Here is a 22,768-nt window from a genome sequence, read left to right as displayed (position 1 = left end):
AACAGCATCAAAGATGAAAAGGGGGACATCACTTCTGAGGAAGAGGAAATTAAGACAATCATTAGAAATTACTTTGCCCAATTATATGGCAATAAATATACCAATTTAAGTGATATGGATGAATATATACAAAAATACAAACTGCCTAGACTAACAGAAGAGGAAATAGAATTCTTAAATAATCCCATATCAGAAAATGAAATCCACCAAGCCATCAAAGAACTTCCTAAGAAAAAATCCCCAGGGCCTGATGGATTCACCAGTGAATTCTATCAAACATTCAGAGAACAGTTAATCCCAATACTATACAAACTATTTGACATAATAAGCAAAGAGGGAGTTCTACCAAACTCCTTTTATGACACAAACATGGTACTGATTCCAAAACCAGGCAGGTCAAAAACAGAGAAAGAAAACTATAGACCAATCTCCCTAATGAATATAGATGCAAAAATCTTAAATAGGATACTAGCAAAAAGACTTCAGCAAGTGATCAGAAGGGTCATCCACCATGATCAAGTAGGATTTATACCAGAGATGCAGGGCTGGTTCAATATTAGGAAAACCATCCACATAATTGACCACATTAACAAGCAAACCAACAAGAACCACATGATTATCTCAATAGATGCAGAAAAAGCCTTTGATAAAATACAACACCCATTCCTATTAAAAACACTAGAAAGCATAGGAATAGAAGGGTCATTCCTAAAAATAATAAACAGTATATATCTAAAACCATCAGCTAATATCATTTGCAATGGGGATAAACTAGATGCATTCCCAATAAGATCAGGAGTGAAACAAGGATGCCCATTATCACCTCTATTATTTGACATCGTACTAGAAACACTAGCAGTAGCAATTAGAGAAGAAAAAGAAATTGAAGGCATCAAAATAGGCAAGGAGGAGACCAAGTTATCACTTTTTGCAGATGACATGATGGTCTACTTAAAGAATCCTAGAGATTCAACCAAAAAGCTAATTGAAATAATCAACAACTTTAGCAAAGTTGCAGGATACAAAATAAACCCACATAAGTCATCAGCTTTTCTATATATCTCCAACACAGCTCAGCAGCAAAAACTAGAAAGAGAAATCCCATTCAAAATCACCTTAGACAAAATAAAATACCTAGGAATCTACCTCCCAAGACAAACACAGGAACTATATGAACACAACTACAAAACACTCGCCACACAACTAAAACTAGACTTGAGCAATTGGAAAAACATTAACTGCTCATGGGTAGGACGAGCCAACATAATAAAAATGACTATCCTGCCCAAACTTATTTATCTATTTAGTGCCATACCCATGGAACTCCCAAAAAATTTCTTTACTGATTTGGAAAAAAGCATAACAAAGTTCATTTGGAATAACAAAAGATCAAGGATATCCAGGGAAATAATTAAAAAAAACACTAATGAGGGGGGCCTAGCAGTCCCAGACCTCAAACTATATTACAAAGCAGCAGTCATCAAAACAATTTGGTACTGGCTAAGAGACAGAAAGGAGGATCAGTGGAATAGACTGGGGGAAAGCGACCTCAGCCAGATAGTATACGATAAACCCAAAGACCCCAGGTCTTGGGACAAAAATTCACTATTTGATAAGAACTGCTGGGAAAATTGGAAGACAGTGTGGGAGAGATTAGGAATTGATCAACACCTCACACCCTACACCAAGATAAATTCAAAATGGGTGAAAGACTTAAACATAAAGAAGGAAACCATAAGTAAATTGGGTAAACACAGAATAGTATACATGTCAATAAAATATCTTTTAAAGAAAATAGACTTAATCAACTCAAAAACCCTTTCTAGTTATTTCTCATGTCATATCCTACAGTTGTTAGTACCTTCACCTTTAAAGTTCCTTATACCAGCTAGGTGGTACAGCAGATAGTGTCTAGTCTGAATTCAGGAAGACCTGCATTCAAATCCAGTCTTAGACACTTATTTTACCATGTGACTGTGGCTGAGTTGCTTAGCCTATTTGCCTCAGATTCCTCATTTATAAATGGGGATGATAAACTAATATAAAAAATAAAATAATCAAATGAGGTAATATTTTTAAGTACTTGGTAAATAGTAGGTGTTTTAAAATATTACTATTATCATCATTATTATATCTGCATCTTATATAGCTATGTTTATACTTGTTATTCCCCAACAGAATTATGGCTTTTGTAGGGTAGAGACTGGTTTACTGTTGTCTTAATGCTCCCAAGGGCTTAGCACAGTGCTTGGCATATAGTAGGTGCTATATAAATATTAACTAGCATTACCCTCCCACTTTTAGATTACTCTTCTCCATCCTCTGTATTCTCTCCATTGCTTCCTTGCCATCTAGACAGTGCTACATGCCCTTAACCCTTTGCCCAGACCCTTTGTGTCACAAGGCACAGATTAAAAACAAATGGTTTTAAATTACAAAGATAATAGGAAGACCATCATCCTTCATAACTTTGGGGCTCACTGTCACATCCCACATTTACTTAACGGCAGTGTAACTTCAATATTAAGCAGTTTACACTTGGCTCATGACCATCACCTTCATTTAAAAAAACAATTTCCCAGAGTTGTCATAGAGGATGATTTTTCTTAAATATAAGATTCAGCACTCATCCCTTCAAGCTCGATTTTCCCCCAACTACTACAGTGGCTTTAAATTCTAATCATGAAGTTATAGAATTTTACATTTGAAGGGGTCAGAGAGATAATCTCATATGCTTTCCCCCTTTTAGACTTGAGGACCCTGAAGCCCATAACAGTTCAGTGTCTTGGTCAAAATTCTTTGGGGATTAAATAATAGAGCCAGGATTCCAGATCATTAATCTACTGTTCTTTATGCTGACCTCTTAGATCCACCATGTAAACCTTGGTTCATATCACATTGTCTTTCATGCTGGATGTATTTTGTTACCTGTCTGTCCCAACCTGCTGTCCCTTTTCCAGGTCTATGATGAGCTTTTGGTACCTCTGAAGCTGTGGACATCAGGCCATTCTGGGCTTTTTTACTCAGGTGTTACATGTCTAGTTAGACCTGCATGTAAAAATGAGTCATTCATTGTAAATCAAAAGTGCTTTAATTTCTCACAAGGAAGGGATTTGAAATCAAATATTCATAGTGCCTCTTGACTTTATTTCATTTCAGAAGCTATAAAGGCAGCCTCTGTTATAGCTCCAACTCCTGCTGCCACCACTCCTGATGCTGCTATTAAGCAAGAATCTTTACACACTACTTCCCCAGCAATAAATGATCCAGAAAACACGAGCTCAGCAGAGCCCCCAAAGCCCTCGGGCCTCAGCCTCGATGGGGTTCCTTCAGACCAGCTAGCAAAGGTACAGGAAACCACTGCAATCCAAGGATATACTGAAGAGGAGGACACAGACAGCGGCGGAGAGGGCCAGTACAGAGAACGTGATGAATACGTTGTGAAGGTAGAAGACATGGAGAACCTGAGGGTGAGCACAGACCGATATTCACCTGACGTGATTGCAGTAACTTGAAATAAGATGAGGGGCATCCCTGCGCAGCCTTCCCACCTCTACCCACTTTTCTCCAGAGCCACTTTCAGGATCATAGATTAGACTATGCTGCTTCCCTACTGGCAAGCCTTCAAGGCTCCCTGTCATTATAAAATAAATACTGGCTGCTTAGACTATCATGGAAGCCTTTCTTTCCTCAGTCTGAATTCAAGCTGCTTTATGGGCCTTATTTCACATGGCTGACCATCACACACTCTCTTCCAGACAAACTAGGCTAGTAATGAGGTCCCACAGCCTCTTCCTTTATTCTCCTTATATCTCTTAAATTTTTTCTTCCTTTAAGGTATATCTCATGATATACCTTCCCCCCATGAAGCTTTCCCTGATTTCCTTCTTCCTCACATTTTCCTGAAGCACCTTGTATCTCTACTTTGTCCTTTGCTCCTAATAAAGCACCTTGAATTGTACTTATTTGTGCTCCATCTCATAACTGTCCTACCCTCCCCTCTCCCCAAATACCTTAGTTATGAGATTCTTGAAAAGAGACTCCATAGTTATTTTTTTGTCCCCAGCACCCAATGTAGTCACTTAATTAATATTTGTTTAATTTGGCTGCATTTCTTCTATATTTCCAGATATTTTAAATAATACAAAGGTTTATTTTCATCCTTTGAGATTTAACTAGCTAAATGTGTCATTTTATACTTTCCATTTTGTCAAAAATATAATAAAAATAATGAACTAAATGTAATTTAGAAATAAAAGTACTCAAGAAATCTGATTTTTACCTTATTTTCTTGCTGATTATAGCTTGGCAGTACCATGGTTTGGGTTACACAGTTATATTGTTAGGTATATTCCCATCTCAAGATTATATGCTTTATACTTTTCTTTAATATGATGCTTTGTTTTGATAAACTGTGTTTCTGTGATATTTAAAGGGAGTTTAGGGGGCAGGGAGTGGGAGGTATTAGGAAATGACCACAGTGACTTTTTTTAAAGCATTAATAAAACTTTTAAAAATATTATTGAGAATGATAAGAAAGTGTATCAAAGGCAGCTTGACCTAGTTAAGTAGTAAGCCAGCCCAGGAGTCAGGAAGACCTGGGTTCAAGTGTTGTCAAGCTGAGATGTGTACTAGACATATGACCATGGACAAACATGTTACTTAACCTCCATGCCCCAGAGAGAGTTCTTTATACCATAAGTTCCCTCTGCCAGTGAAATCATAAGTCATGGTGAAATCAACATGGTATAGGAGTGGGAAAAACAAAAGTATGTCTGTTTATAAAATCCAAGTGACCAGAATTTGTTTAAAGTATTTATCAATTTTAAAATTCAAATAAAAATCTTATTTATTATGTGAAGGCTTTTTGTATGTAATGATAATCTTCTCTATAAATATACTACAATATTACTCTGTACCAAAACTAACACAGTTTGTGACTCCTTAAAGACCAATGTGGTAGAAGCTATAAGGCAAATATCAACTAAACACCAAGAACTTTGATATTTAATGAATCAAAAAATTTAGTGGACTCTTTTTTGAGGTAGTAATAATCTCTCAAGCAGATGAGTCATCTATAAAGAATATGATAAAAAGGTTTCTATATTGGATGGAAGGTTAGATTCCTTAACTCTTGATTATTTTCAAGATTCTATGATTTCAAAAATCAAACCATTCATTTTGATTTAATTCTGTCTTAAAGGTGGCTTTAAAAACAGGTAATGAACCTCCAGCCATCTGGAAAGTACAAAAAGCTTTATTGCAAAAATTTGTTCCTGAAATTCGAGATGGACAAAGAGAGTTTGCTGCTACTAACAGTGTAAGTAGAATCAATATTTATCCATTTTGAATGATCATTGCTCAAGAAAAGTAATGGATGAGACTCAACAATGTTTTCTGTAGTTTACATTTGTGGAATGAATTTTTGTTAGGATATCCTGAGTTAAATGGAATAAAAGCATTTGGTAACCTTTTTTCCACAGACAAATAATTTTGCTTTTGAAGAAAGGGTACAGAAATTTAAGTCTTCTTAAATGTCTAAACAAGCAAGTGATAATGGCCCTTTGGTTGTGTGATATGCTCTTTGACATTCCCTCTGATGGCTCCTAGAGCAGTGAATGTGTCAGCAATAGCCCCTTCCTTCCCAGCCTGAAGCAAGCCTGACCAGTGATAGCAATTCCCTTCCTAAATTGCATATAAACTTTTAACATGCCATTTTCAACATTCGATTAATGTTCATTGAAGTAACTTAATATTTTGTTTGACGTCTTAGTCTATTTTTTACAAAGAAATGAATAGTCACACAATTTGGCATCTATGTGTGTTTTCCCCTCAGTATCTTGGATATTTTGGGGATGCAAAGAGTAAATACAAACGGGTATATGTAAAGTTCATCGAGAACACCAACAAGAAGGAATTTGTCAGAGTGTGCTCCAAAAAGCCAAGAAGTCACCCTTTGCCAACATCCAGGTATTTCTTTTCTTGCCTTAATATTGGGCAGGGCCTATCATTCACAATGGGTAGCAGAATAAAATCAGTGAAATATTGATCTAAGTTTTTATTATTAAAGATGAAAGTTTTCTGAAGTTATATGATCTAGATTGTCTCCCTCCTTCCTTCACTGCTCTCTCCTGGAGCTGGAAAGCTAAAGCCAGGCCTAATTTATGGCCTATTGTGGAGTCTTTTGTCAGGCGTTTTGGTCGTGGGATACCCTGTAAGAGTTGGGTGCTCCCTACAAGGACCTGACGGATGAAGGAACTCAAATAATTAGTCCCTTAATTGAATGCTGAATAGAAATGGTTAAAAGAGAATTCTAATGAGAAAGGCATTGGAATCACTATTAGAGATATTTCGGGTCTAAATCAGATTCTTAAAGTTGCTCAAGAGGTGATGAAATCAGTCCTGCCTCAGCACAATAAGACGACTGATGGAGTGAGCAGGAACCTTTTTCCCAAGTCCTTTGGTAGAATTTGTGCATTAATGAAACGCAAATGCTTCTAACGTTTTAGAGCTGTTCATTCGAAGCCAAGTACTAGCAGTAAAGTTCCCGATCCTCCAGCACCAAAAACAACAAAAGTCTCTTCTGTAAAATCCAAAGTGAAGCAGCCAAAGATGAAGGCTGAGCCACCACCGCCAAAGAAGCGGAAGAAATGGAAGCAAGAGCTAGAGTCTTCCCAGTCTGATTCCTCACCGGAGATCCACACGAGTGGCAGCGAGGAGGATGGTGAGGGGGAGGGGGACAGGGTGGTTCTGAGAGGCCATCACACATGGTAGAAAAGGGGATTTCCCTCCCATTGCTACTCACTCTAGCATTTTTTACTTCTTATTAAATATTGGAAAATGGTTGCCCTTGGCCCCGGGAGAGCTGGCGTGTTCTTGTACTGCCCATGACCAGGGGATCGTACCCGCTCGAGGGAAGAAGAAAAGGGGATTCGTGTTTGTGTAGCTAGACTTTGTAGAGCAGCTGCAGTGTGCACAAGCAGTGCCTTATTTGATCCTCCTCTTCGCTGGGAGAGTGCTACTGTTATTGTCCCCATTTTGCAGATGAAGAAGCTGAGGCAGACACAGTAAGTGATTTGCAGGGCGTCTCCTTTGTCGGAGGTCAGGGTGAACTTGGGTCTTCCGGACTCCAGGCCTCACTGCGCAGGGAGCCTAAGGAAATCCTCAGTGCACTAACTAGGCCTCTTCAAAGCTCCTTTGCTGGCCAAGTGTGACTGCAGGCCTCGGTGTCGTGGCTCTCCCCCAGGCCTGCCCCGCAATGGAGACACAGCACCACACTTGGCCTCCCTGTTGTACTCTCGTGCAGCTCCCTGGTTCCAGATTTCAGCTTCCCTCCCTCCTTGATTCCCTTAACAGTTAGAGTAGCCCTAGGTGTGCAGCAGAGTGCTTTCGGAGAGCGCCTTTGGTCCTCCCCCGTGCTGGGCTTGCGGCCTCTGTCCGCTTGATTTCACAGTGAAGTGACTTCCTCTGGGCCCCACAGCCTGTAAAGGTCTCCTGGAGCTCCCCATCAAATCAAGAGTTGGCCTGGCCAGCCTTTGGCATTCCTTCCCCTTCGGAGCCTTTGTGATGGCTTGTTCCATCCCTGCCAGGCCCCTGGAGGGCAGCTTCTCCCTTCCCCTGCCTGGGACTCCTCCCTGGGAGCCCCCAGAACCCTGGGCCCTTCTGCTGCAGCCCACCTGGACAGGTCCTGGTCTGTCGAGGGAGTTCTCCTGCCCTCCCCAGACGGCCGCCTCTTCCATGGAGACTTCTGTCGCTGCCCCAGGTAGGCCGGGTCCGGCCCCCTGAAGGCCCAGGGCAGTTGGCGTGGAGAAGGGCTTCGTCTCTGAGTGAAGTCCCAGCTCCTTCCGGTGCTGCGCACGCAGATTGGCAGCCGTTCTGTAGAAAGGTTCGGCTTGGGCACTGATCCTCCGAGGAGGGCACAGACGAGGCGTTTCAGCTCGTGGTACACGTGTTCCATCCCAGGCCTGGAGTCAGGAAGGCTCCTCTCCCGGAGCTCAGATCCATCCTCACACACTTCCTCGCCGGAGACCCTGGGCAAGTCACTTCAGCTTCTGGCCTCAGTTCTTCCACTGTAAAATGGAGCCAAGAAGGCCATGATGGCAGCCCCTCTGCCAGGCGAAAACCGTAACTGGGTCTCCCAGTCAGACAGGACTGAAAAGGTTGAACAAACCTGACTGACCACTAGGTGTCACCATTGGGTAACCCTAGATTCCTGCCTCCTCCCTTTCACAGGGAAGAATTCCTGAGCAGTGACCAGGACCTCTTACGTTCTAATGAGACACTCCGAAGGGCCTTGGAAAACTTGGCCCTTCCATTGGAACATAGTGCTTAGGAAATGGAGCTTGTATTATCCCATTTGATGTGGCTGCGCCAGGGCTGCCGTGATGGGGGAGGCTGGGGGGGCAGGGGCACCCGGCGGCTCCTCCGCCTCCTCTGCAGCGGGGCTGCCCTTTGTCCTGAGGGCTGTGACTCTGAAGGGTAAGTGCAGAGTGCTTGAGGCGTGAGCGTTTCACTGAGAAAGCAATGCTTCTGTCTTGTAGAGGGTGACCCTCCCACTCCTTCCATCCCTCGGTTTCTGAACACGAGAGCGATGAAGGAGACCTTCAGGAGCTACGTGGAGCTGCTCGTGAGCATCGCCTTAGACTCGGACACGATGCAGGCCTTGGAGAAGAGCAACGGTACGTGCCGGGCCGAGAGCCTGGGCAGAGCTACACGGGGCCTTCTCTGCTCTGCTTGGACGGTTCATTCGGTCAGAAAGGCCGGCTCTTGGGAGGGACCCAGCGCTGCTGGATCTGCCGGGGCCTTTTGGCCCGTTAACCGTCAACGATAACATCGCCGCAAAGGCCCAAATGGCTCAGCCCCAGCAGTCTTACCCTGAGCGGGACCCTGTACCTGCACAGGAGAGACAGCCTAGTGTGGAGGGAGCGGGAAGGAGGACGACTTGTTCTCAGACAGCACTGAGCCCGGCCCGGCCCCCTCGCCCTGAGGAGGAGTCCGTGTCTGACTCTCTTTCCCCTCAGCTCCTGCCCTTTGCCCCTTTGCCCCTGTCTCCCCTAGCTGGCAAGCTCTAGAGCTTGTCTAAAACGTGTAGAGACTCCAGGCATCGCCTCTGCGTCTGTCACAGACCTCCCGGCCGGCTCAGTCAGCAGCTCGTCAGAGCCCCCAGCCCGGGTTATAGTTGGGTTTCAACCTGAACTTCCACACGTGTTTGCGAGCTGACCTTCGATGGCTTCTGAAGTCATTTATCTGCTATTAAATAAATGAGTGCATCTTTGAGGACTGCTTTTCAGGCACCATTTACTTTATCTGACAAAGATACCAGAGATTTGAATCAAAAAGCCTCCCTCCATTGGAGCCCCGACTACCACTGGATCGTTTGGGGCTTTTGATGCAACTGCTCCTAGCCTCAGTTTCTCCATCTGGAGAACCAGAGTCTTTCTGCTTGCATCATCTCCCTCTTGTGGTTGCTTTGAGCAGCCAATAAAAATCTCTCGTGAATAAAGTTTGGCACCCATCTTGTTCTTGGTGCTGGGACCGGGGCCGTCGCTTCAGTAAAAGGCGTGCTCCTGCCTTCCTTCCTTCCTTCCTAGACCGGTGATGAGGGGAGAACGATCTCAGGGGCAGCCTCCCCTTCCACCCCCTTTCCCGGATGACGCGGCCCAGTGCGGGGAGGCTCAGTGCCTCCTCCCAGGGCACCCGTCTTGTTAGAGGCCCGGCACGACCAGAATGCCGATGGCCTGATTCCTTTACTTGCTTATTAGAGGTCCTCCTCGAGGCTTTGTTGGAAAACCTCGCCGGCCGCTCTCTCTTCCTCCCGGGGGGGGGGGGGGGGGGTGGAGCCGGCAGGGGCCGCTATTTTGCGGAGTGTTTTCTGTTTTTAAGTGTAAGGGGTAGTGTTCGGGGATGTGGAAAGGGAATGGTATGTTGGGCAATCTCAGAGGGGCTGTGAAAGTCAGTAAGAACCAAAAACACGATCTTTAGAAAGCGACCTGCGCACATAGTCTCGTCAGTCCTTGGCTCTGAATGGTGGGAGTTGACTCAAGTCATTGTTTTCCCTGAAGCTTCTTTATTTTTACTATTTCAGCATATTACGTGTTTTCAAAACCGATAACCAAACTTACATTCTGCTATTTCAGATGAGCTTCTTTTGCCTCACATGAAGAAAATCGATGGTATGCTGAGTGATAACAGAAGAAGACTTCTTCTGAAGCTGCATTTGGATCCGCCACTCAAGGTATTTCCTCAGCACGACATTCCCCAGCGAGGCCTTAAAGTCGAGACGGACCCGGGCCTCTTGGGCAGGCAGTCACAGACTCTTCCCTCCAGGAGCCGGCTTCTGCCTTTGCCAGATGACTCCTGTTCAGCTTTAGGTTCCCAAAAGACCATTTCATGATAAAAATCTCTTCCACCTATATGCGTGCATGCACACCTGTACAGTGAAATTGTGAGTGTACCAGAGTGTGTATGAAGCTGGGGGCTAGGCCATGCACTGGGGGGCCTGTGGAGAATCCTCCCTGACCCAGGGCTTCTCCCACAAGGCTGGGCTGTTGCTATACCCAATTTACAGACAATAACACCGAGGCCCAGAGGGGTGTCTGCGGGTGGGATTTGAACACTGGTCTTCCTGACTCCAAACTGGGAAGGCCTTCAGGGGGTCTGAGCCTGGCTGGGTCAGAGGTAGGCCCTGGGACAAGGAAGCGAGCTGGAAGCCAAGGCCCACGCTCTTCCCACAGGCCGGGCTGGTCCTTTGATACAGTGTTTATGTGTTAGGCTGTGTTGGTCTGAATAGAAGCCACCCACCTCTTACACAAATGTGTGGGAGGGAGCCCTGGGCCCTCTTGTGGTCCCACCTGCCCGTCCTGCCCCCAGCCTTCGGACCACCCTATTAGCGCAGCGCAGGAGCCATGTGGGGTGAGGGAGGTTTCCCCAGGCTGGGGCTTCTCAAAATTCCTCTTTCTGACATTAGACCCTCACAAATTCTCTTTTATTTCCTTCTTCCCCTGAGAGCACCCGGATTTCTAAGGCCCTGAATGGGAAAGTGTCAGCTGGGGAAACTGCAGGACCACACACAAAAACTAGAACATGTTGGATTGAATGTATCACATAATATTAGTTAACTTCCATTTTGAAAACAGAAGACTCTTTTAAGCTAAAATTGTCTCTGCCATCCTTCACTTGACCTAATTCCTTATAGAATTGATTGACCAGCACTCTGGTCATTTGACTAAATGCCTTAAACTTCCATACTCTAGAGGTTCTTTTAGTTTCACATTCAGTAGTTGAGTTGTTTGTCTACATTTGACAGAATGAAAAAAAATAGTTGATTTTAAAAGGAACCAGGGGAATAAGAAGCTATAAAGAGAGTTTAAATTTTAGAACCAATCTTTAGGGAGCAGCTGGGTTGCTCAGTGGATAGAGCCAGCCCTGGAGGGGAGGTCCTGGGTTCAAATGTGGCCTCAGACATTTCCTAGCTGTGAGACCCTGGGCAAGTCACTTAACCCTAACCCTTACTGCTTTTCTGCCTTTGAACCACTATATCGTTTTGATTCTAAGATTGAAATAATGGGTTTGGGTTTTAAAAAAAGTTTAATCTTTAAATTTCTTTTATGTATTAGATGAAAAAAAATGTGTTCAGAAATTATTTAAAATAGGGAATGTATATAAAAAATAAAAAGCAGTACAGTACTTTTTTAAACACTTATTTGCATCTTGGAATTAATACTGTGTATTGGTTCCAAGGCAGAAGAGCAGTAAGGGCTAGACAATGGGGGTTAAGTGACCCCCGGTGACCTGGCTCACCATCCACTGAGCTATCCAGCTGCCCCCTATAGTACTTTCTTAATAAAAGGAAGAACATGTTTTTTAAAAAACAAATAGGGAGTAGGGAGTATTAGTAGTTAATTCTAGGCAATGAATCCTAATGTTTGGTGAAGCAGAAACTTTGGGACCCTTCCTCTTATTTTTCAAGGGAAAATATTTGTTTGCGAAGCATGCCGAGTTTTCAGGGCACAGTTCTGGGCTTTTGGAAACATTTACATGTCTGGACGAGAGAGTCCTGGAATTCTCAAGGTGGTGTGAGTAACGGGCCTTGGATGGAGTCAAGGAATGGTTTGTGTATCTAATTGGACTCTGAGAGCCTCAACCCCGATGGTGCTGAGCTGTTGTAAGCTTCTTAGCCTCCTTTTAGTCGCACTAAAAGGGCCCACGATGTACCCATTAGCTCTCACCCAGCGGGTGGCATCACTGCCCTCTTCCCTACCATGGATAGCCTTCAGCTTCCACTCATACGCTTGAGATGGGCAGCGGCTCTGTGCTGTGCTGGTGGGGCTCCTCTGAAGGGCTCCGGTGGTCATCTTTGGGGAGGCAAGCGAAGTGGGAATTAAGAGACTCCCCTGAATTCCCCTCCAGGACTCGGTGGCTTTTTCCAGCTTGAGGTCTATTCCAGAATGAGGTGGGACTTAGGTTATGGGGTGCCTGCATCAGAAAGTGTGGGCCCCCCTCATGCGAGTCAAGCTGGAAGACTGTAGCAAAGAGGCCATAAGTGATTCTGGAGGTTGGAGCCTACTAGTGATAGTCTGGCCTTTCTAGTCCATACGAATGTTGATTTAATAAATTTATAAATACAAAGGAATAGGGTTTCTTCAGAGCATTGGACCTTGAGCCATCTTCTCAAACTCCCTCATTTCACAAGGGAGATGTGCCCTGAGCCAAGGCCCCAAAGGGGGAAAAGCCACGGGGCCTGGACTAGAAAATGAGGGCTCTGAAAGTACAAATGAATCCAAATTAGAAATTACTAGCTGGAATCTCACCTCAAATATTAGGCATAAAAGCCTATAATCGGACTCAGTGTTTTGCAAGTACCTGAAGCAGCCTATTTTATTTTATTCCTAGTGGAGTTTACTTGGTTCTCCCAGCCCATTTTTAAAACTATATATTCTAAAACTAGCCTTCAATCTCTGCTCCTTTTTTAGCTCTTTTTTTAAAAGTTCTGATTGTTTCCCTTCAAATATCATTTATTTTGTTTCTCTGTTTTAAAGAATGCTTTGGAAAGTTTTCCTGAATTAACAGTAATTACTCGGGACTCTAAAGCAAAAAGTGGAGGATCTATTTCTAAAATCAAAATGAATGGCAAATCTTATAACAAGAAAACACTTAGAACTTCCAAATCAACCACTAAATCAACACAGGTAAGTGTAAATTGATTGAACTATTTTCTTCTCTTAACTCTAACTCAAGTGCCCCAATCTTGTTACCTGCTTCTCCTCCTAGTTCCATTGTATATCTTGTTGGTTGTCCCTCAAAAGTACCACTTTTTTCCTAGATTCTTAACTCCAAGAAGTTCCCTTTTCTTGTTCTTCTTATCTTCCCTCTTTCACTGCCTCACTTCCCCTAAGCCCAATTGACTCCATTGATATAATGCCCTTTCCTCCTACTTTTGACCATTTTGTCCTAGTTTTACTTTAATAGTATTTTTACCCCACTCCCTTCTTCACTGAAGAATTTTTTAAAAGGAAAAAAAAATCTAATAACATATTCGTCAAAAATTCCCACATTGGCCATATCCAAAAGATGTCTCCCCCCCCCTTTTTTTTTTTCATTTTAAGCGCAACATCTCTGGGAGGAGGGAATATGTTTCAGCTTTAGTCCTGTAGAATCATATCATTACATTGTTCAAAGTTCTTTCAAAATGGCTTTTCTTTAGTTAATATTATTGCCATTATATAAATTGCTTCCCTAGTTCTGTTCATTTTACTCTGTGCCAGTTACCATAGAAGTCTTTCTAGTTACCTCTGAAACCATCCATTTCATCATTTCTTATAGTGCAGTAATACCCAAGTACATTCCTGTAACCTAATTGTGTAGCCGTTCCCCAAAAGGTAGTACAAACTGTTAGTTTCTGGTTTTAAGCTACTCTCTTGAGGGCCGCCATAAAATGTGAGCAGTTGGTCTGTCCTAATCTTAGCCAGGCTACTTGTCAGTCCTCCCTCCTGTCAGCGTTTACTAGATAATTAGAATGGAGTGTTTATCAAACATTCGGCTACCACATTTATTTACTTCTCTAATTCGGTCTCCTGACTTCATCCAGTAAGCCAGCCTCTCAACAATGTCATCTTCCAAACTTAAATACACCCCTCTTAACAGTGTTCTTGATCTCCCAGTCCTAAGCGTGTGTCCTTTTCGTCTTCTGCTTTCTCATCTAGAACATGGAGAAGGGCTGCATGTCCCCCAGACTGACTGTTTCAAACCTCCTTCCCTCTGTTCCACCTCCAGCTGATTCTTTCTCTCTCACTGTTTGACTACTGTTCCTGCTTTCCCAAGAAATCCAAGGCTGTCCCTGTGAGCCCTCTCCCTTCTCAGTTCTCACTTCCCCTCTTCTTTTCTCCCCCTTCCCCCTTCCTTTACTTTCAAAAACTAAAGGGATCTCTTGGGCTTCTGTACCTGGATCCCGAGGGCAATCTCTTCTCATCATTGGGGAGTTTATATCCTCCTCCTCCTTAGCCAGCTGCCAGGGGAAAGATTGGTGTCCGTTCTCATTGTAAACTAGGAAGTGTGCTTATTATTGGCCTTTTGTTTAGTCAGCAGTGGTTATGAGTGACTTCTCTCCTAAATTAGTCAGTTCCAAAATTGAAGATGAGAGCCTGATTCACAACTTTTGTAAAAGTATTCTTGCCTCAAGTACTTCTTTGTTCAGTGAAATACATATTAAATTTTTTATAGGAATTTGCTGTAGATCCAGAAAAAATAAAGTTGTATTCTTTATATCATTCTCTTCATCATTACAAATACCATATTTATCTGACATGTAAAGAGGAGGTAAGTAATCTATTAATTTATTTTTCACTTGTAAATTTATTATACTTTTCAAAAAATCATCTACTTTAATTGAGATGAACTAATAGTGATTTCTTTTAGTATAAGTATGGCTAAAAAAGCTATTAAATTTTTGAGGGGCAAAAATGACCCCAAAAAATTTACTTTGGGATTATCTTCGGTTAACAGGTACTCTGATTCTACCTTTTGTCCCTTTTTTTGGCTCAACCTGAACCCCACTTGGTCCACTGCTTTATGCCATAATGCATCCTAATTGGTGCCATTTTCAAGCTTTTATAGGTGCTATCAATTACATGACAAATGATACTTCACTTTTTTCTACCCACAAGTGAGCCTTTTTAAGTTGCCTATAGTAACAGCTCTGGTAGTAGTGTTTCTTTTTAGTACTTAACTAGCTGATCTCAGGAAAGATGTAACGAATGTTATTTTATTGCCATGGAATGAATGTGAATTAAAACTTGTATAAGCATTGAGGTGTAGAGTACATTGAACTTGCTAAGAAATCACACTTAAGGAGGGAAGTTGCACTACCTTCCACCAGATCAGATTCACTTAAATGTGGCCATAGAATAGCTTTAACTGTTTCTGTCACATCCAGCTAAGAGTGTTGAAGTCTGGTACAAGTCCAACAGTGGTTTGAAGACTTTATGCATACTAATAGCAGGCATGAAATTGGGGCTGAATTTATTTTAAAATATTTGAAGAATAAACCTTAGCGTTATTGTAATATTAAAAAAAGATCATAAAGCCATGCATATAAATTAATGTGACAGTCTTTCCCTTTCAGATTTCATCTGTGCAAAAAAAAAATGAAGATTTAGGACAGGAGGAAATTGTGCAGCTCTGTATGAAAAATGTAAATTGGGTGGAGGATCTTTTTGAAAAGTTTGGAGAACTTTTGAATTACGTCCAGCAAAAATGTTCATAACAATTTTCCGAAACCATTTTTCTACATGCGGGAAGAAAAACAATTCAAAAAGAATTTCTAGTTCTTCAGACAATGCATATCTTCTTCATTTAGGGAACTTGCACCTTGGCTTCTGCTGAGGAAAATTAGTCCTTTGTAAATGGACCTAAATGTTAAACACATTTTTATCCTGATGAATGATTTTTCTATTTTGGTAAACTATTGGGTAACAGTTATTTTCGAAATGTTTTTTGAAAAACAATAAAGCATGCACTAAATATAATTCTTTACTGCTACAGAGAACACTTAAATGCTTTAGTTTTCCTTACCTCTAGCTAAACAACAGCGAAGGGTGAAAATAAGCTTATATTTGCATTTACATCTGGCCACCAAAATGAGAGTATTGTACATTTTGTAAACAGCTAAGTGTGTTGTGTCATTCTGTAAGAGAATATTGCCATCATCAGATCCAGAGACCATGTTCTGCTTTATGGACTCCTTTTACTCTAGACATGTTCAGGAAACTGGATGTGGAATTGGTGCAATTCTTTGACTGCTTTTTTGTGTCAAATTATATTGTAATGAAAAACAATGAACTATACTATTTTCCCTGTTTTGAAGAAAAGTATTTTCCTTTATATTCTTTTTTCTTTGGAAAAAATTCAATTGTACATTTTATCTCACTAATAGTTGTATTTTTCACAGAGAAAATATTGTGGTTATAATTGTTTCATATATCTTTGTAATACACTTTGCATTGTTTCCAGTAAACCTTATTCCTTTCTATGTTGACTTCCTATTGTACACTCTCTATCTTGAGGTAACTGTGTTTATACAGACTTGCTTCAGTGTTAACCAGAACATGCATTCAATACTAGACTGGTTTTGCATCATAAATGTAGTTGTGTTAGACACTGCAGACACAGGAAAATAAATTTCTTACTAAATTAGCACTTGATTAACTGATTTATTAAAACGAAAGCTTAATTATGGCTTACTTTCTGGTTAACAAATTGGTAAATGACTTGATTATTAGATGCAGTGTGGAACACAGCTTACATCATTCTTAGAACTGGAAGTGGTGGAGTTCTTTTGGTGCCTTTCCAACCTTTATAACATGCTTTTTTGTAGCTTTCTTTAGTTTTAATAGCTGACATTTCAAATAGTTCTGCTCAGACAGTGAATGTATTAGGTTCAACATAATATTCTTGTTTATTTTTTGTTTGTCAACCAGATGCCTTATTTGTTTGGAAGAGATTTACTAGAGTCACTCAACTATCTATCTCCCTTTTTTAAGATTTTATAGAAATGGTCAACTACCATGCTTTTGTTTATTTTACCACCATTTAGTGCCTTAACTCCTGCCAAGAAAGCAGTCTTACTGCTCAGTGCCCAAAAAGGACGTGGTTGTATAGCCATTGCTAGTGTCTTGATTATGAGTTAACAGGCTAACATATAATACTTAAAACCTTAGTAAATGTGGCTTAAAGTTGAAGATGACAAGCAATTTGATTTCTGTCAAAACACCTGTAGCACGGGGGGAGGGGAGGATCAGTATTTAGTCTTGAATCCTTGTTATGTTTAAAGCAATAATACTTAAATGCTTATACACAATTGGCCACAAGATAAAAAACAGTGTATTTCATGGCAAGGCAAAAGGTTCTGCTTCGGGAAGTTTCTTAAAACCTTCTTAAGATAGTTTATTACCATGAAAATAGTACATCGTGTTAAATGCTTACTGGACTTAGGTCGCCTGGACTCCTATTTGAGAGGTACAGAATGTCAGAGGCAGGAGCATCATGAAACTAATTCATGCTAAATGGAGAGGAACATAATGCGTATGTAGACAGCAGCCATATTTCCCTCTCGTAGTATTGACTCTGGACAGAACTGGTTTCTCTCATTTATAAAATTCAAAGTAGAAAATTATATTGATGCTAAAAAAGTTAAAATCTATTTGTGATATGCCATTATTCACAAACGTAAGCCTTTCCATTATTCATCCTAATTAGCCTCGTTTAGCATTTCTAGTCAAACCTTTTATTTCTGCATTTATGTAACACTCAAAGGAGAGGTAAAAATTACTTCATGTTATGCTCTTGAAAAGTGGCCAATCAGGCTTAACTTTGTCTTGGTTGAAATTAATCTTATGTTTCCTACGAAGATGATGACATCCATTTCCCTTTCAGCCATGTGCTCGCAGCTTAAGTCACTTGAATAAAACAGGTGTACTGTTTCCCACGGCATGCAGAAAAACAAGATTAGAGATCAGTTCTCTCTTTCTGCAATATGCTGCCTGCGGAGGCCCTGAGAATTCTAGTCGTGACATCTCAGTCTTTCTCAATGACAACAACAAAAAGTTCCTCCTCTCACGTCCTAGGAAAAGGAACCCTAAGTGTTGCTTCTCTATGATCCCCCTTGCTAACTCAAGACAAATGTTGTTGAGTACCAATTTCTAACTTTTCTGAAAGGATGCTGGTGACAAGGCTTATGATGATAGCTTGAGTTCTTTTTTTTTTTCTGTTTCAGCTTTCTGGTGGGAGAAGAGGTGGTGTTTCCCCCCTCCCCCCCTTTCTCTCCCCTCATCTTAGCATAGTCTCCTTTTTCTTGATCCTGCGGTGAAGTCATAAATTTTTAATGGTTTTCTAGTCATCATATGAAGGTGACAATAACAATTGCTCATTATTTTCTTTTCATTGCAAGATCAAATAGGGTAATCCTGGGAAGAAGAAAAGTCTTAAAAATATTTTTCATAAACTAGTGAATTCTCTTTTAACCCCTAAAATCAAAAAGGGATAATAGATAAATTTTCTAAGACTCTCAGTTTTCCTCAGCATAAAAAACTTTCTGTTGTTCAGAGAAAATACTGAGTTCTTGAAACATGCAAAAAAAAATTGTTTCCCCCCTGGAAAAAGCTGCTCCATTTTGAGCTATGACTTTGATGGCCTCAAAGTCGATGGAACAGCAGGGTTTTTAAGTGGTTGATAATGTATCTGAAAGCTGCTTTGGGTGTTTTCGTTCTAGAACATTTATTGCATCTGTATGTTTTAAAAGCTGTTTCCGCTTCTTGGAGTAGAAAAGCTTGCTAGTGAGGCGATTTGTCCAATAGAATGTAAAAAAAAAAATCCTAGGATAATTGCTTCCAACTGTGTCGGTGGCACAAAAACAATGCACCGAGCTGTACATTATTGCACGATGTACACCTTGTTGCATCAATGTTGAATGCATGCTTTTGGATATCACCTTTTATTTATGTGACAATAACTGAAATTACAGATATTAAGGAACCTTATGCATTTCGAGTCCAGAGTTTCAAGTGGTCCATGATACTATGTATGGAAATGTGAAGGGACAATTTTGTATAATACACATTTGATGTTACTAATTCATTAAAATGAAAGCAATTTTTAAACAATAAAACTGAAATATGTTCTGGGTATTTGTTTTTTCTTTTAAGTGAATTATTCTTTTACAAGCAGCCATCTTTTTAAATTGCATTGAAAAGTGAGCCACAATTTCGAACTTTAATTGTCTTGATTTTAGTTTTATCAATAACATAGTTACAATCTTATAATAGAAAAATTCAGAACATTGAACTAGTGTTGTTTAAGTTAAATTGCACTTCAAAATCCTAAGGATTCTTCTTACCCCAAGTATTACTACATAGGCATAGTGGAACCCTGCTAACCCTGTATTTTTTATTTAAAACTACATAATTAGAGCAATCATATCACTTCTTTTTAAAAAAAATGAAAATATTAGCATTAAATCTACTGAGTTTTTGTTTTGGTTTGGTTTTTTTGGCTCCTTGCTTTTCAAGGTAACAAGATATTATAATCCCATTGTTTGGAATAACAGGTCTATGGAGCTGTTGATTTAAAATTTTCACTATTTGCACAGATATATACTTTTTCTATTTTGAAGGATATTTTCTACATTTGGGAAAATAGCATTGCTCCCATTAGCCATAGCCATTTGATTAAAATAGATCATAGAAATGTACAATACGGTTTATCTGCTTCATTTTGTTCAATTGTTAGAAATTCTGTGGTTTTAGGTTTTCTCCCACCAAGAGGTTTTTTAATTGCCAGCTCTCATTTCTTGACTGGGGAGGCCCCCTTGGAGCTGGAGTTACTCTCTTAAGTTGCATTGTTAGTATCTAGTTGTTTCTTTTTTCCTGCAGTTCTCATGCAAGGAAGGCTCTTTTAGGCAAATCTCATCGTTTGGCTCTGAACTTCAAAGCTAGATGGCCCCTGAGGGATTCTCTGCTGGCACTTGGTGGCATTTTATGGGTGAGGAAATGGAAGACCTTGGCCAAGCTCACCCAAACCATAAGGAGCAGGACCAGAATTGCCATTCAGATTTTGATCTAGGAGTCTTTGCACTGTCTGTATTCCATGGAGTGACATATCAATGTGGGAAATCAGCTGTGAATTTTCCAGGTGATGAATTTGCAATGTTAGGATAAAGAAACTGGTTAGCTTAAGTTATGACTTTCACAGAGGGGGAGATAGATCTGCCTAGTGCAAACAATTTAGGATTCATGTTGGCTTTCAGAATGAAGGAACTATCCTTATCTCGGGGTAACTAAATACTAAGGGAAATGCACCAGATTTGGGAACCGTGTCACGGTCCTTTCAGTGCACTGCTCGGGATGAGTGGTTTTGCCCCAGGCTACTAATTCTTAGTTTTCTCTTCAGTCCCCCTAGCTGGCTTCTAGCACAACCTCTACCGGAATGATAATGCCCTCTGCCAGCACTGACAGGTCATCATCCGGCCGAAGAGGGGGGACCAGCCACGTCCTCTTCCTTTGGGCAGCCTACATCTGCCTCTTCATTTCTACCCGATCCTCATGGGCGACCTGATGCCGGGAAGGTATGGAGCTCCTCGAGCGGCCCCCGACACACGCGCGAAGCATTCCCCGAGCGCGAAGGTTTGCTTGCTTTTAGTCTTCCCCAGGCTTTAGGCCTGTTCTTCCTCTCGGTTTCTGTTTGTACTTTGATATTTCCCAGTCCTTTTCCTCCAGGTAGAGTCCGTCCTCTTCACCCGGGCTGGGCGTCTCGTTTCATAAAGACTCCAAGAGACAGGAGGCGAGCCTTTCTGCAAAGCGAGGCTTGGCAGAGTGCTTTCAGGCCGCTTCTAACTGGATCATTGGAGGAGCCCATCCGTGGCTGCCTCTGGTGGGTCCCAGAGAAGGAAGGACGGATCCCTCTTCTTGGGAAATTTGCAGTCTGTTAGGGAACCCAAAGCTTCCTGCTGAGCGGTGTAGAAGAGAACCCAGGAGGGGGATCAGATGCAAACCAGGATGCTTTCCGGAAAGTCTGGGTTGAGTCTTGAGGGATGGCTAGGAATAAAGAGCTGAGTGGGCTGGAGAGGGTGGGTGGTGCACCTGGCGGCTTTCCCCACCAAGCAAACCCCCTGCAGTGGGAAACCGCATCCTGTGCTCACAGAACAGCAACAGGAGGGCAGCGTGGCCACGCTGGTCAGCCATTGCTGGACCTCCGGCAGGACAGCCAGGTTTGGTCCTTGAGCCCACCCATCAGGCCGGAATGTGGGCTGACTTGTCCTGACTTAATCCTTAGCCACTGCCCACAGTGGAGGTTGGCTGCCTCCTTTGCAGGGCTTCTCCCGGGGCCAGCCCCATAGGAACAGGCTTGGCACTCTAATGGCTTCTTTAACTTTGTTTTCATGGGGCTTTTCGGTGCTTTAAAGCCTCCTCCCTTCCCCTCCCCAGTCTTCCGTGGAGCTTTAAGAATAAAATGTTTATTTGACAAGCTGGAGTCCGGAAGTCAGGCATTTTCCCCACCTGGACCCATGCAAAGTGCATTAGCTTTATCTTAAGCTTGGCAAACAGTTCCCTATCGGGGAAGATAACATGAAAGTACCCGCCACAAAGCCCTGGAAATCCCAACCTAACTAGCGAGCGTGTCCCATCCGGCCGGGAACAAACCCTCTGTGGCTCCCCGTGAGCCGAGGATGCCTCCTGGCGTCGCCTGCCAGGGAACGCAGGCCTTGGTGATGGGGAAGCACGAAGTGTGTAACAGCGGCCTGGGGCTCTGAGGCCGGAGGCAAAGAGGGCCTGGAGGACCATTGGGCCCAGAAGGGGGGGGGGGGGGAGTGAGAGTGTGTGTGTGTGTGTGTGTGCAAGAAATGATAGCAGTACTTTTTATGAGAGCAAAACACTGGGAACCAAGCAGCTACCCAGAATAAGTGATCACCTATTAGGGTAATAGAATATGACTGACTCGCTAAAAAAGGATGAACATGAAGAACTCAGACTCATGAGAAGTCCTGTTTGATGGACATCAGAGGAGGGAGGAGAGATGGAGAGCTCTAGCAAGCCCGAGGCATGGACTTAGTCTGGAAGTGATTGGAGTTAGGGTGAAAATTCAACTGAACCTAGAGTGGCTCCGTTGAATTCCATTTAATCTGGGAGAATTGGATTCCGTTAATTACAGGAAATGAACGTGTCCAATGAGAACATTGTATCAACTTTGGAGAATGGGGAAGACTTTTAAACTCTGCTTAAAGAGCAGTGTGTCCGTGTGAACACGTGTTCATAATCATGTGCAAGTAGACCGTGTTATATTGTTGAGGCATCTTGAATTCCCCAGAAGACGTGCCATGTCCAAAGTAACCATAACAACCACATTAGGGAGTTGCCTAAAATCATACAACGATAAAATGAAACACAAAATTTAACTGTGATTCATTCCTGATTGTAAACGAATTTGGGGGATTTTCTTTTAAATTTCTTCCATTGGGGGAGAATTCACTCCATTCCCAGGAAGGGAAAATAATCACTGTCAGTCTTCTCTGCCTTTCTAGGAACCATCTTAGTGAATTTACTGATTGTAAATTGAGGGCAGGTACTAAAACCTTGAAGATTCACTCTGTATCTCAAAGGCCACTCTGGTCTGGTGGCTAACCAATTCTTGCAAAGACTAAATGCTCTGTTTTTGAAAGAGGAAATGGCTGCTTAATTAATTTAGACCAAAATTCCCAGGATCTGAATTAAATTAGGGCAAC

The 22,768-nt window shown here is 42.0% G+C and overlaps 1 protein-coding gene across 2 annotated transcripts in view; it reads left to right on the top strand.

Moving 5' to 3' along the window:
* Positions 1 to 19,176, top strand: part of QSER1 (glutamine and serine rich 1) — an 80,084-nt gene extending 60,908 nt beyond the window's left edge. For both annotated transcript variants that reach the window (XM_016423472.2, XM_056801972.1), the window contains 9 exons: positions 3,160 to 3,470; positions 5,204 to 5,320; positions 5,837 to 5,970; positions 6,510 to 6,724; positions 8,541 to 8,678; positions 10,137 to 10,234; positions 13,038 to 13,187; positions 14,719 to 14,814; positions 15,620 to 19,176. In XM_016423472.2, the coding sequence (XP_016278958.2) occupies positions 3,160 to 3,470; positions 5,204 to 5,320; positions 5,837 to 5,970; positions 6,510 to 6,724; positions 8,541 to 8,678; positions 10,137 to 10,234; positions 13,038 to 13,187; positions 14,719 to 14,814; positions 15,620 to 15,760 (1,400 nt within the window). In that variant the 3' untranslated portion in view covers positions 15,761 to 19,176. The remainder of the gene's footprint in view (positions 1 to 3,159; positions 3,471 to 5,203; positions 5,321 to 5,836; positions 5,971 to 6,509; positions 6,725 to 8,540; positions 8,679 to 10,136; positions 10,235 to 13,037; positions 13,188 to 14,718; positions 14,815 to 15,619) is intronic.
* The last annotated feature ends 3,592 nt before the right edge of the window (positions 19,177 to 22,768 follow it).

The sequence above is a fragment of the Monodelphis domestica genome, chromosome 6 (assembly GCF_027887165.1).
Source record: "Monodelphis domestica isolate mMonDom1 chromosome 6, mMonDom1.pri, whole genome shotgun sequence".
Taxonomy (NCBI): domain Eukaryota; kingdom Metazoa; phylum Chordata; class Mammalia; order Didelphimorphia; family Didelphidae; genus Monodelphis; species Monodelphis domestica.
The sequence above is the reverse complement of the archived record's forward strand: the minus strand, read 5'-3'. Positions and strand labels throughout refer to the sequence as shown.